The sequence below is a fragment of the Chelon labrosus genome, assembly GCF_963514085.1.
Source record: "Chelon labrosus genome assembly, chromosome: 8".
Lineage (NCBI taxonomy): Eukaryota > Metazoa > Chordata > Actinopteri > Mugiliformes > Mugilidae > Chelon > Chelon labrosus.
The window spans coordinates 23371453-23386091 of NC_140358.1; the positions used below are offsets into that span (position 1 = coordinate 23371453).

General features: G+C 43.1%; 1 protein-coding gene across 1 annotated transcript; it reads right to left on the reverse strand.

Moving 5' to 3' along the window:
• Positions 1-7963: 7963 nt before the first annotated feature.
• On the reverse strand, positions 7964-10591 carry slitrk4 (SLIT and NTRK-like family, member 4; the record flags this gene model as incomplete). Its single annotated transcript, XM_084550600.1, has 1 exon — positions 7964-10591. Exon 1 carries the CDS (start codon positions 10550-10552, stop codon positions 7964-7966), a length of 2589 nt encoding a protein of 862 aa, XP_084406726.1. The 5' UTR covers positions 10553-10591.
• Between the last annotated feature and the right edge of the window lie 4048 nt (positions 10592-14639).

Here is a 14639-nt window from a genome sequence, read left to right on the forward strand (position 1 = left end):
AAATCCAATATCAACACCAATACAACACATTCTGGTAGTAATATTGGAGCTACAGCCTGGGTCTGAAAGTGGTAACACTGCTACAAATGTGCAGCACAAACACAGTAACTAGTTTATCTGGTGTGACTAAAAGGTAACACAAAGGATTACCACTTGAAATAAAGCACGGAGCCCCACGTTGGAAGCATTACACCCACATAGGTGTTTTCAACTTGCCAATCAGACCTGTCAGATGGACGACATACGTGACGCATAACAAGAGTGTCATGTTCCAAAAGGGAGAGTGAGGATTACTTGTGCCACCCAAAGTCCAGATAAGAGGTCTGATTGTCCAATCGAAACGAAAACTTAGGTTAGGTTAGATAAACTGTGTGCATGTAAGGTTACAATGGATGGTGGCAACAGTTTGTCACAGTTTTCAATGTAAACAGTGGTACTGTACAAGATGAAACCATAACCTCACTCTTAACCTTGAACATTTCACATTTCCTAACAATTCTCCAATCATTAAATATTCCTTTTTTACCCACTCTGATCTGTTTTATAAACCTTATGGATTGGAATATCACATTCAGTACTGTACTAATGTGTGAGTACCACAACCTATTAAAAACAATCCTCGATCAAAAGTGGACACAGCAACGCATTCCATGCATTTAACAAAGACGGGTATATGTACAATGTACGAAACAATAAAGAACACTGATAAAATGATATGAAGAAATGAAAAGCTTCACCGGTCAAGGTAAAATGAACTATGAATGGAGATATTAGCCCCAGACACAGATAATAGAAATAGTATAACTGAACATTCTTTCACTTTGGTTCAGTCAATTACCTCGTGAGAGTTGGTGTCACTTTTAGAAGGTGAATATTTCATTTTGGTCAAGAACTCATTATCCCTTTCAGACCAAGCTCGTTGAAAAAAAAAGAAAAAGAAAAAGTTATATTCAAAGGACAGAATTTGAATGAGAAATTAAATGAATTTAATAGTGTAGGCATGGAGGCCAGATAGGCCCTGGAGGGGCTGTGAAATTCTCCGAGAGCACTGTCCTTTAGCATGCACCTGCACCGAATTAAAGCCAGGGGAAATAAGGGAAACTGAAGTATTTGACATGTCACACTTCGAAACTGCTTTGGTGAAAATATGTTGTGCCCGTGTGGAAAGTTTGCACAATGTTGCTCCAGTTTCGTGACCTTAGGCGCACATGAAACACACACAGATACTTGTGTGTAATTACAGCAAGGCACGCAAGAAATAATCCAGCTTTTGTTTCAACAATTGAAAAGCCGACTCTCTGAGACTGGGACGGCCTAAACAGACAGGTGACGGGAGAGTTTCCCGTGATCGGCCTCTATGAATGACACTAAATGGTGTGAAAATGGCAGGCGAGCAGCTACACCGAAGTCGCATTGGTGGATTTGTCTACATTTAATGAGGCAGCTGGTGGGGAGGCGAGGCATTGTTTTTCCCTCTCATCAGGGCAGCATTGAGTAATTTGCAGTAACCAGGGAGATGCCATCCCTTTTCATCCCTTTTCAAATGGCTGCCTGACTGTGGCGGATGCCAAAAATGCCCGGGTACCATTCCTGAGCACATTGTTGGCATTCAGCAGACATTAGCCACCGCGGCTACAAATGTGCCCCCACAGCTTAATAAGATGTCAAAGAGAAACTAACAGTGTAATTAAAGCAAGTATCCCACTAATGAAAAAAAAAATAAAATTAAGAGGGAAAAGGTTTTGCAATTAAATGTCCCTAATTATATATAGGATTTTGTTATTTAGTCCTGGTAATGTGATGAATAATGTAACAGCAGTTTTCTTTTTACTTTTTCAACTCTGCAGGACAAAACCATTGGGGCCATAATCACAGATGCTGTATGAACGCTTTTAGTTTGAAGGAGCCCACTAGTGATTTTGGTGTGAGTTAATTTGGATATGAAAGTCTGAACGCATCAGGCCTGCACTTATGTTTCGTAGAGTTGTGACATTCATGAACGAACCGAATCTATTGAACGACTCTTTAAAGCGAACCATGGGAACTGAGAAGCAGTTTTTTTTTTTGTTTTTTGGGGGGTTTTTTTTTCCTGCCGTAAAGAAAACGCAGCAGCATCTGGATGCACTTTTGTGATGACAAAAACGGTAAAGCAAAGTGTAATGTTTACCAGAACATACAGAATTAACCACGTTATAAATAAATTCTCTATCTAGAATCCATATATCAGAATAATAAACGTCAGATAGCCCACAGTCGGAATATATTTTGAATATAAGTTTGAATTATTCTGATCCAAATCATACCCTATCATTCTTCCCAGTAATTAATTGCCAGATAAGATAAGTAAGCCTCAAATATCAGATATCAAAATGAGCCTGTCTTTTGAACGGCTCTTTAAAAGGAACAGATCCAGAAGATCCGGCTCCCTCATAAGAGCCGTAAATCCCATCTCTATGTCACATGTGGATCGAATGAATGCTGTAGCATTGCACATTAATTTCAAGTTGTGGAGACAATTTTAGAAGAAAAAATAAATAAATAACTAAATTGAGGCAGCAAGAGTTGGTTCTGTCACAGATAACCAAATTCATAAGTGGAGCTTAAACCACAGTCTGAGATCACCCCGTTGACTTTAGTATGACAACTTCAGTTGTTTTGTCACAGTTGATAAAGCTTGTATAGTACTTGTTACAACACGTACTGTAAACTGCCCCAATAATACAATAGTTACTTTAACATAAAATATAATGCAAAGTTAATAAATTGCCACACAATCAACTTTCCAGAGTAGGCTCATACATTATAGAAATTAACAGAAACTCACAGCTCCAACAACAGAACAACAAGCAATAATAAATGGCATCAACATATTTCAAGCCCAGTGGTTTTTATCTTTCAAAGTTAGCCCAAGATTTAAAAAAAAAGAAAAACAAAAAAAAAAAAAACTCCATTTTGACAGTGAAATGAAATGAAAACATTTCTGTCTGGTGCTAAAATATTTCACTTGGCGTAAACATTTATTTAAGCATGTTGTATTTCATTTACTGTTCACAACGTGACTAAATCAACGATATTATCTGTAACTGTTCATGTGGTCGGTGAGCTTTTGATACACATGCACACAATTTGTTATTGCCAGAAAGGAACACGATTATTGGCTCCTCACAAGAATTCCAATTCATAAAGTTTGGTTTTGACTCTCGTGGTGTTCAAGTTAAAAACTAAAGCCAAACAATGAAGCCGAGGGAGATTCAGGAATGTGACAATTCTGAGGTCACGTAGATTGTCCTGTTAACAGACTATATAAGTATTATATTTCATATGTATATGGAATAAAACGTTGGCGTTTTTGGGTCCTCACTTTCATACTTATGTACTTCTGAGTGGAAAACTGCAGAACACATGATGTTTGTTTTCTCCTGTTCAGCAACCACAAGACGCACCGAACACACTTGAAACAAATATTATATGGGAGGGCATATATTTGTTTTACAGTGCGCAAATTTACTCTGCAGGAGAGACATCTCAACAACGCATTTGACACACATTTAACTTCTCGCAAAAATGAATCGAGTTCATCCTAATCTAACCTTAATATTAGATTTTTTTCTTGAAACATGCAGGCCTCTGCCAAAGACAGTTTGACATCCGAGACTGCCAAGTGGGTTGTTAAAAAGCGACACATTTACATAGGACTTGGAAATGCTGCGGCATATTTACTGTTCTTCAATTAGTTTGAAGCAGAGGTGGATATAAAAACATGTCTCGTACAATAAGACTAAGAATACCAGTTTTAGAGTTTACATAAATGCCCGATTTCATCACACTCCATTTGGCTGTCTAGGCTCCTAGGCGTGAAGGTACTCCAACACAGTTCTCAAGCGTTTTAGCTAAAGATCGACTTTGCTAACGATGGGAGGGGTTTGGAACCACTGCACTAAAAAAAAAATGTTTTATTTCCATCATTGTTTCATTGTTTCATTCTGTATGAATAATTCAATCTTGAGCTCCTTTTATATGTTTTGTTTCTTTCTGCAGAGATCCCGTGCCAATGTTTGCATCCCTTCACTTATTATGATAATATGGAGCCTCATAAAGGTGTTTCAATTCCCAAAAATTAAAAAAGGAGGGACATTTTGCAGAGGCACCAGAATGAAAAAAAAAAAAAAAAGTATTTCTTTTTAATCAAAAGCCTTCAAAGATCAGTCATCCTGTGGTCCACTCACACCACTCCACAGTCTCTGCTGTGTTCCTAGCTCACAGCGCCCCTTGTGGCCAGTTCCATATTTTATGCAGCCCACAATTCTATTTGCAGCAGGGCTTTGCCAGTTGTTTCGCCCCTCCTTTAAATCTCTCCTCTCAAATAGACGTGCATTTCGCCGAGCAACCCCATCAGATAAGAATATACTCAGAGGCACAGCGGAAAACATTTCTACAGTTAGGATTCGGCACTGAATTGCATAACTGTCTCTACAGTAGGTGGGATGATAACAGCACAGAGGAGAGAGAAAGAGGGAGTGAGAAAACAACCATGAGGAGTTTGTGCATTTTTTATTTTTTGTACTAATGTCTAGTGAGTTAAATTACAAGCAAAATAGAAAAATATAATTTTTTTTTCTGTCTTCTACTTATACCACTGTGGCCCCTGAAGGACCCCGGGAGCTTCCAGGAACAGAACCCTGCACACGAGCCAAGTCACTGCAGTAAAATGTTAGACTGAAAATACGCCTTTTTTTTTTCCAGCCAATTTCATGTCCTTTTACGTTTCTTTCTTTTCTCAAAGTATCCAAATGATACTCCTGCTCTGTAACAGACAGAGACGGGAGGAAAGCTAGGGGAAGAGAGAGAGCGCTCGGAGGGGGCGGACATATCAGATTCACATTCCCCACCTCCCTCCCCGCATCCCTTTTTTAGTTCATAACTGCCGTGCGTATTAATAATTAATGAGGACAATTCTCTGGCGTCCGGATGAGTCATACTTTCTTGCTACTTGTCTTTCCCAAAAGCCCAAAAGGTTGGATTAACACAGAAATGGGAAATCTGAATTTTTAACCCTAAAATGGAAAGGTATGAATGTTTGATAGGCGAATGAGAACAGATGGGACGTATATACCTGCAGGACAAGAGCTGAAAAGATAAAGAGTTTAGGAATGATTGAAAGAATGGGAAATTCAGTTGTTTTAATGGATTCAGTGTTTGGTTATATCATCCTGAGAGGATCACAAGAAGCTCAAAACCGCAAAGAGAGCACAAAATGTTTAGTTTGGCAGTAGAAGCTGTTTAAACTCAGACTTAAGCTCAAAAGCAAAGTTAAATTTAGTATCGACTGTTTGACTGGCACGTCAACACCTAAAGATGCGGTTTTCGCGACCTTAAGTGTAAACAAAAGCGGTTTCTCCCAGCTCCCACGGCCCCACGGATCCCTCGCACCGAAACAGACTTAGCGATCATATATTATGCTTGAAGGGCAGCCAGTGTTTGTACATGAACAAAAACAAGTACAACAGCCTGTCACTTGAGCTGCAGTCAGTCCAACACCGAGCTGTCAGGCAATCCAACTTGTTCTGTGAAAAACTCAGAGCAGGAGGGGATGAGGGAGCTGGCAGCTTCGGAGCGGAACAGAGCAGCCCGGAGAAGCTAAGAGCACGTTAGCTAAAAGAAATAGGGGGACACAGTAGCAAATAGGTGCCGATTTTAATACCTTGATTTCAACATGATTATACAAGAGAAAATTAACCAATATACAGGAGATTTATGACCGATAGAAAATTGTATTTATTATACTTTCCAAGATACATTCTATTCATTTGTAATGTCAATAAACACTCAGAATTTTAACTTAACAATACTTTTTTTTTTTTTCTTTTTAAATAAGGACCGGATAGAGTTGAAAAAAAAATAAAAGAATTTCGAAATAGAACCTGCCTTGACAATATAACCTCAAACTAAATAAATTAAACAGAATTATTCGAAGCCATCATGACTGAGCATTTTCTTTTACTAATATTGCACATGGTGTTTTAAGATACGACTCAGATCTTCAGAATTTTAGAGCCTCGGTTCGCGAAACCCATCCCTCTCTCCTCTTGACACTTATCTCCCTTCCCGGGCCCCCACCCCACCCCCAACAACTCCATTGAAGCATGTCAAGTTTAATGCACATTTATTTTGGTTGCATAATGTTAATAAGAAACCTTTTACATGATACCGTGGGAGATATAAGAATAAGGAAACCGCTTGAAACTTCACAGACTCGGTCAGGCCTCGGCTCATCGTGCGACACAACAAAAAGGAAACATCACAGATCACATTTCACAACCCTTCATCCGGCGGGTCGAGTTCCTCAGTGAACTGAGAGACACAAAAAAACCCTTGAATCGACTCAACAGTCACTTCTGGTGGCCTGAATAAGCTCTGATGCATCGTTCTATCAAGTCCTTTCCGCTCTGTATGTATTATCCTTTTTTTAAATAATACCAATAACTCTTTAAATAATCCTGCGTAGAAAAATAAATTAACTATGTTGTTAAATTTCTTTTACTACGAATTGAGAGCTGACAAGGGGAAGGTGGATCACCGATTGAATCGTAGCGGTGCGTTTGACAATTCTGACTTGTAAGTCTCTTGATGATGATGCTCCGTCGTACAGCATGAGTGTGAGTGTGTTCCTGTGTAGATGCGTCTTTCCTTGTAATTTACAAACCAGTCCCACAGATACAAATAATGTAAGACTTACAAAATAAATTCCTGGTTACGCTTACATGGCAAGCAGCTTTGTAAATTTTTTTTTTTTCATCCTTGGTTTTCTTTTTTTTTTTTTTTTCATTTTCCAGAAACAATGTCCTCTGACAGTGTATGTGCCGTTAGATTTCACCCAAAACATACAGTTACTGTAAGTAGCAATTTTGAAGAGAAACACAACTCCATTCAGAAGACACTATATTTAACATGGCTCTTTACACAAAAAAAAAAAAAAAAAAGTCATGAAATCATTCCCCAATAGAGTTTCGCAGTGCCTCCGATTCCCATGAATGGAAAACAGGAGCCGTTTAGCCTCCCGGCAAAGAGCAGGTGTACTGCTACCGGTGTGTAATCCAGACAAGATGGCAGAGAGTCTGCAGCCGACTCCAGAGAGCATCCCCGAGAACAAACAGACATCCCCGCAAATGGAAAAAAAAAATAAAAATTAATAATTTCAAAAATAAAACTGAAGCAAAGTAGCATCCATTGAGTCTGTGCGATTCTGTTAATCTCATTCCAGAAGTAGCAATTTTGGATACTTTCCAAAGCAAAAGAACAACAACCAACGTTCCCTCCTTTTTCTTTTTTTGTTTTCCTTTTTTTTTTTTTGTTTTGTTTTTTTTTTTAAACCGGGGCTGAAGACGGCGAGGTATATTCTCAAGCACTGTTTTCAAGACCCTTGAATTTGGTTGGAAAAACAAAAGGAGGAGAAAAAGAACAACAAGAACAACAAAAAAAATACGGAGATAAGTACCCATTTCAATAGCAGCAAAAAATACTATGACTGTCTGGTTGCTTTTTAGGGTGTCCTGTGTGTTTGCAGGAATCGTACATGTGGTGGCATGGATAATCCAAAAAGGTCTTTTACTGTGAAATACATCCACGCTGATTCTAGTAATAGCTTTGTAGTGTGGAGCCATTTTGTCCGTCTCTGCATTGGTCATTAAGGATTTCCAGAAGGCACTTTTTTGCTTTGTGTGTGTGTGTGGCTGCAGAGAGGGAGAGACATAGAGAAAGAGAGTGAGACTGGGAGAGAGAGAAAGAGAGAGAGAGATGAGGACAGGGCAGGAGATCTGGAGGATTGAATGATGTGCGTGAGGCTTGAGGAGAACAAAGAGCCAGAGGAAGGCAGATGTGTTTGGCTGTCTGTCTGCCTGTACGTGTGTCTGACTTCCTCGTGTATGCATGTGTAATCAATGCACAAAATCAAACACAACAATCCCTACATTTTACTCAGTGCAGTCTGCTCCTCGAGCACCTGCAGGTAATCAGGCGTTCCTTGGAGCTTTGCTTTTAGCTCGTAATACTCACTTTTCCTCTGCTCCACCACGATCTTACTGTGGTTCCCGCCTATCAGCGACGACTTCTTCATCTTTTTATCCAGCGTTTTCTCTGGGTAGCGGATCTCGTACCCGCCCATCCCTATACTGTTGAAATCTCTTTTGCTGTCCAGGAAGTTGTGGATGAACAAGCTGGGCTCTCGGTTGGGGAGGAACTCCTCGAGTTCGTCGATGGTGCTGAGGCGTTTGTTGCGCTCCAGGGTGGAGAGTGAGTCTTTATCCTTGTCGGCGCTGTTCCGGAGGATGATTTTCTGCCTCTGCGAGTCTGCGAACTTGAAGCCGGCGTCCATGTCTGAGGAGCGTCCGATCCCACAGGTGTGGCTCTTGCCAATGTGCTCGATGGTCTGGGGGATGAACGTCTCGCCTCCCAAGTCGTCTCCTGGGATGGAGCCTTTTTTGCCAGACTTGTGGCTGTGGCGTCGAAGGTGCAGCGACATGGACCCGCACTCCTGATTCCCCAGCCCCTCCTGCCTACCCACTGGTTTTTTATTCCGCCTCAGGACAAAGACTAAAAGGCAGAAGGCCACAAACACAGTGAGGATAAGCACCACGAGGATGCTGAGGATCATAATCGAGAGAGGCACGGGCCCTCCCGGTGGTGCTTTGCCTACTCCAGCCGGCGACACTGAGGTCAAAATAGGGGTGGCGCTAGTCAGAATAAACGGTGGTCTCGCCATCCTAGGACACAGAATCTCATTTTTTAAGAGGCGCAGCTCAATGTTGGCAAACTGCACAGGGGAGGAACATTTCACCTCTTTGGCAGCCACTCCATCATTTAGCTTCTGTAGCCAGAGTTTGAGGGCCACCAGATCGCAGGAACAGTCCCACGGGTTCCCTTCCAGGTCTATCTGGGTCAACGACCGCAGCTGGTCCAAGACACCACTCACCGGCAAGGTCATGAAGTGGTTGTTTTTCAGATTCAGTCTGGCTAAAGAGACACCCGCAAAGACGTAAGCAGGGAGACTCCGCAGGACGTTGTTGTTGAGATACAGGAGTTGTAGGTTCGGCATGGAGTCAAATGTGCCCGCTAAGATTTCCTTTATGGCATTGTATTCCAAATATAGGTACTGTAGGTTTGTGAGGCCCAAAAACATCTCCGGGTGTAACTGTTCAAGCTGGTTTCCATTCAGGTACAGTCTCCTCAGATTAGTGAGGTTAGCAAACACACTTTTCTGCACAGACACAATTTGATTGCTGCCAAGATGTAGTAAATCTAAGCCCTCGAACCCTTGGAAATCAGTTGGGCTGATATCGCGGATGTAATTCCCACTTAGGTGAAGCTTCTTGGCGTTTGGGGGTTTAGGAATGAGATCAGCAAGATTTTTAATATTCCTTTCTTGACAGCTGACGCTGATGCCAAAATCAGAGGGGTGGGCTTTACAGCTGCAGGGCTGTGGACACAATAATGGAGGGGTCCGTGTCTGAAAGGAAACAATCTGGCTATTTCTTCCGAAAGGGGGTAAACCAGCCACAATGCCGTTGCCGTAAATCTTAGATGAGTCAGTAGTTTTTGGCGCTTTTGTGGCTATGGGAGCCATGGTGGTTGGGGACATTTTGGAGGGGAACTGCCCATTCTCAGGTGGTGCGGGTGGCATCCTAACATCAAAGTCACTTCCTGTTCCCATGGGACAAAGCTCCTGTTTGTTGGTTTCTTTCAGGAGTCTCCCATACAGGTCACTTGGGGTTTCACATATGGCCTCGCCGATAAAAATGTTATAAGGCATGTTTTCAAGCCATGCCTTGAGTGGCGCTAAATCACAGGTACAATTCCAGGGGTTGTCATCCAGCTGCAGCTCTACAATGCGCCCGATATGCTCCAGAACCCCCAAATAAGGAAGCTTCTGGATCCTGTTCCCCCTTATATCCAGGTGTGTGAGTGAGGCAAAGCGAAATATATTATCAGGAAGTGCCTGTATCAGATTATCATTCAGGATAAGCACTTTTAGTTTGTGCAGTTTGTTGAATGCCCCCTTTTCAATGTATTTTATCAAGTTGTAGTCAGCCTGAAGGTATTCCAGGTTTTCTATGCCTTGAAAAGTATCTGCTCGCAGCACCTTTAACTCATTATTGTTCAGGTGCAGCTGCTTCAATGCACTCATCCCCATGAACGCGCCACCTTCGATGTTCTGCAGTTTATTGTTCCCCAGCTGCAGTGACACAGCGTGGGTGAAGTTGAGGAACGAGTTTGGGTAGAGTATGATTAAGAAGTTGTTCTGGAAGTTCATGTGATACAGGGAGGAGGCCGGAGGGATGAGCTGCGTGGGCCGATAGACGGTGATCTTCTCGCAGTTGACGTACAGCACGTTTTCCACCGACATGCAGGAGCAGGCGCTGCAGGTCTCGGCCATCAAGTCCGAGGCGGACGGGTCTACCATCGGGGGTCCGTCCGACATGGAAGGGGAGGAGAGAGAGGAGGAGAGGGAGCCGGAGATGGAAGAAGAAAAGGCTGCCAGCAGGAGTACGAGCAGCATCTCGCCGGTTATAAATCCTCCCCCAGAAAACCATTTAGTAACCTTTGGAGAGAGAGAGAGAAAAAAAAAAAAAAAAAGAGACAGGTGCATGCACAAACATTCGCGCATCAAGACCAGAGACGCGTGCACACACACACAAACACACAGAGAAAGCAAAACGTCAAAATGCATATTTGAGATTGATTTTACTGCATTTCCAATATGTATTCCATTTTGACTATTATTTTTATACTTTACTGTAAATAAATATATTCAACTTGCTACATTATTGAGACACAGTACACATTTTCGCACTTTTTCACTCAGAATTGAACTGAGTGGCGGCACAATGACTCTCCCCTAATCACTGGACAGCATAAATATTCTGGTGCAGATTATCCAACACTCCTGGAAATGTACCACATGCTCCAGAAAAGAAAAGACATGCGAACTGCTGCACGTCGTGTGCATTCTGACATCCAAATCATGGGGCATCATCTTGGAAATGTCAAATACAGAAGCATGACTATGCCCCCCACACCCCCCCCCCCCTCCTCCCTGACATAATCAAAGTCAAACAGCTGCAGCTTTCTTTTTCATGGGGGTCTCATTTGAAAGCCGCCACCGTCACCACGGCTGAGCGGCACATTCGGGTTATTTAGAAAAGCAACTGTGAGAGCGAGAGGGAGAGGAAGAACTGGGACTGTGCCCGTTGCTGACATATTGAGAGGGTTTTAAGCGGCACCCATTAATCACAAGGAGAAGCGCCCCCCCCCCCCCCCCCCCCCCACCTCTCACACAGAACAGAAGAATAAATTGAAATGTTATGGAATATGGAAATGTCTAGATCACAACATAGATATATCTTTTTTTTTTTCTTTTTTTTTTTTTGGAGCATGGGTGAAATGGAAATAAATAAGACTTACCCGAAGCTGTGGAGGTAATTAATGCAGCTCCCTCTGGAGACGCGGGGCAGCATTGGTGAGACATGGATGGAGACGTGCGCAAACGGTCCTCCCAGCTGAAGTGGATCGCAGACAGTTACGGGGGGTGCAACAAGGTTTCTCCAGCCCCTACATCCCAGTGTGGGCTTATGTAGAACAACCCGAGCCAAGCAAACTGGAGAGGGGGTGCGGTGGAGAAGGAGAAACAGAGGAGCAGGAGGAGAAGGAGGAGGAGGAGGAGGAGGGGGGTCCGATTTCACCCGATGCGTCTCTTGCTGACGGGCTCCTCTTGCTTGGAACAATCACCCCTCTGGTCGTTCGGTCCCCAGGGTGGCTGTACTACCTCCATGGGAGAAAATACATTTGGTTTGCGGGTGAGATAGAGAGAGACTCGGAGAAACGGAGGGAGAGAGGAAGGGAGAGGCTGACAGCCTTTAGAGATCTTGGCGGCGCGTCCGGCTACTCCAAGGTGTGAAAAAAAGCGCAAGGCGGACGGCGATGCGGTGAAATAAGTCCGTCATTCTTGGAGTTTTTTGGTTTTTTTTTTAAGGGGAAACCGGATAATGAAGAGGTGAAAAGAAGAAGTGAAGAAAATGAGGGCGAGAGGATGACCACCGCTGCGCGCCTGGCTTCAGCTCGGCTCAGCAACCCCTAGCGATCCGGTGAATAAATACTGGTTTGTTTCGAGCGAAGTTGCGCACCGGGATAATGCTTCAGAGGGCGAGAGCGGCCAAAAGCTTCCCATCAGGTTACGCGAATCGGTGTATTATTTTCCATCCTGACAGCATAGATCCAGTCCAGTTATTTTGTCAGTGATTCGTTTGTTTGCAGGCTGAAAAGATGTTCGTTTCGGTCTCAATGGGAGGGATTTTTTTTTTTTTTTAGAAAAAAAAAAGACGAATTAAAAAAAAAAAAATTGGGCTGTGGTGATATCGGAGCTCCTTTCCCGAAAAAAAAAAGGAAAATCACACAGGAAAAAAACGTAGAGAAACAGGAGAAAGAAGTCGGGACAGCAGAAACCGGTGCGTAAAAATGAATAATGCAGTTATTCAGTCTTTAGTCCGCGGTGGTGCAAGTGAGGAGCTGGAAAGTCCGCGCTTTCTCTCGCTTCCATCGGCCCGGAAAAAAGAAACAGAATCAAAATGAACTCAACGAGGAAGAGTTGAAATGGTTCCTCTCCAAATGAACCAGAAAAAAAGAAAAAAAGAATATCCAGGTCGTGGAGTTGGAGGAGAGCAAGCTTGTGTTTTTCCCCCCTCCTGTAAAGACAGAGCAGTATCCGTGTCAGGCGCATAAGTATGCTGGCTCCTTCTGCAGCCGCATTCACCGAGCTTCCCACACGACTAAAAGAGGAGAATGCAGAGATGTAGAGAGAGAGAGAGAGAAGGGGGAGGGAGGGAGGAGAGAGAGAGAGAGAGAGAGAGAGGGAGGGAGAGAGAGAGGGAGAGAGAAGGAGGGGGGTCTATCTCACATAGACCGAAAAAGGGAAAAAAGAAAAACTTCAGTCCTTGAAGCAGATCCATTATGTTGAGCGCGCACTATTAATGTCTGCATGTCTCTATTATGAATTATGATTTACTAATTATTCTCTGGAAGGAAAAAAAAAAAATAATACACAATACGAGGAGGCTTTCACCTGTTTTTCTGTCTTTTCCTCCCGTGCAGCCTCCAAGGGGATCAAGATCAAAGCTGATGAGAGGAGAGGAAGGGAGCGTGTGTTCTGATTTGGTGGTGAAGAAATAAAAAATTTAAGAAGAAGAAGCAGAAGAAAAAAAAAAAGAAGAAAGAAAAAAGAAAAAAAAAGGCTCTACCTGCCAAGCAGTCGCGTGGGGTTCGACTTGCACGACGTGGGCCGAGCGCGTCCCCGAGGTGCGATTGGACAGAGAGGGTGTGTGCGTGTGCCTAAAAAACCGGGCACGGGAGCGCGCATGTGAGCGGCATTTTAAATAGGAGAGGGAGAGAGGGAGAGAGAGAGGAGAGGGTGTTATTATTCAAGAGTGCTGCAGTCAGAAGGGCTGCAAGAGGAAAACGGAGAAGGAGGTGGGAAATCAGTCAATCAGAGGCTTGTGCGGTTCACGTTTTTTCCACTCTGTGTGTTTTTGCAGGAGGGAACGGAGCGGAGAGAGGGGAGAGAAGGTGGAGAGATGGATGGAGCGGAAGAGAAGAGGAAGATGAAGAGGAGAAAAACGCCTAAGGGTACGGTAACACCCCTGCTTTAAATAGTCTTATCCCCTAGTTATATAAAAATGAGATCTTTTATTAGAACAATGGGAAATATCTATCTATCTATCTATCTATCTATCTATCTGTGTGAGATGAGCCACGGGCTGAGTGGAGTGGCAGCGTGGCGCAGTCCTCGAGCTCCCAGCTGACACCCTTGGGGGAGAGAGAGAGAGAGAGAGAGAGAGCGAGAGAGAGAGGAATCGGACCTGAAACCTGACAGTGTCTCGGCCTCACCGGAAGCCTCGCCTCTGGTTTCCTCTTGCAACAGGTGCCGGAGCCAAAGAGACGCGCAAACAAAACCCGGGGCTGCGGGAAAGGGAAGACGGGAAAGAAAGTATGGATTGGATTGCGCAGCTTGACTGGTTTAACTTTTGATGCTCACACGGCGGCGACGACGACCGCGGTGATGAAGGTCGTGATGAAGATTATTAAAAGCAAGTGTGGGCGCGATCTGAGAGCTCCAAAAGTTTCCCTGGTGTGTTTAAAAGAGTGTTCGTCACGACTCAGAATAAAAGAGCCCACAAAGTGTTTAATAGTGTCAGGATTGTTAAAGCTCCTTTTTTCTTGCAGCATTTCTAAAAAAAAATGTGTTTTTCCACCTCTGGGGTTAGGGTCCACCACTCCTGCATTCATTCTAGTCCCAATGCATTCATCCTCAGATCTATTATTTGCAGTATTTGCATCAAACAACAGATTGAGTGTAGAGGTAAGAGTCATTTTGAACAATTTACTTTCAATTGTTTTTGGTGCATCACATGTGTCCTAGTCTCCAGTGTTAATATTAGGAGTTATGTTGTTCTGGACTTTTTTTTTTCGTGTTCATTAATATTCACAAATTGAATGAATGAATAAATGAACAAATAAATAATAAATAAAAAAAACAGCTCCAGAAAATGTAGGTGTCATTTCTATCTGCTATGAAGTCAGGTGAATGATCACAA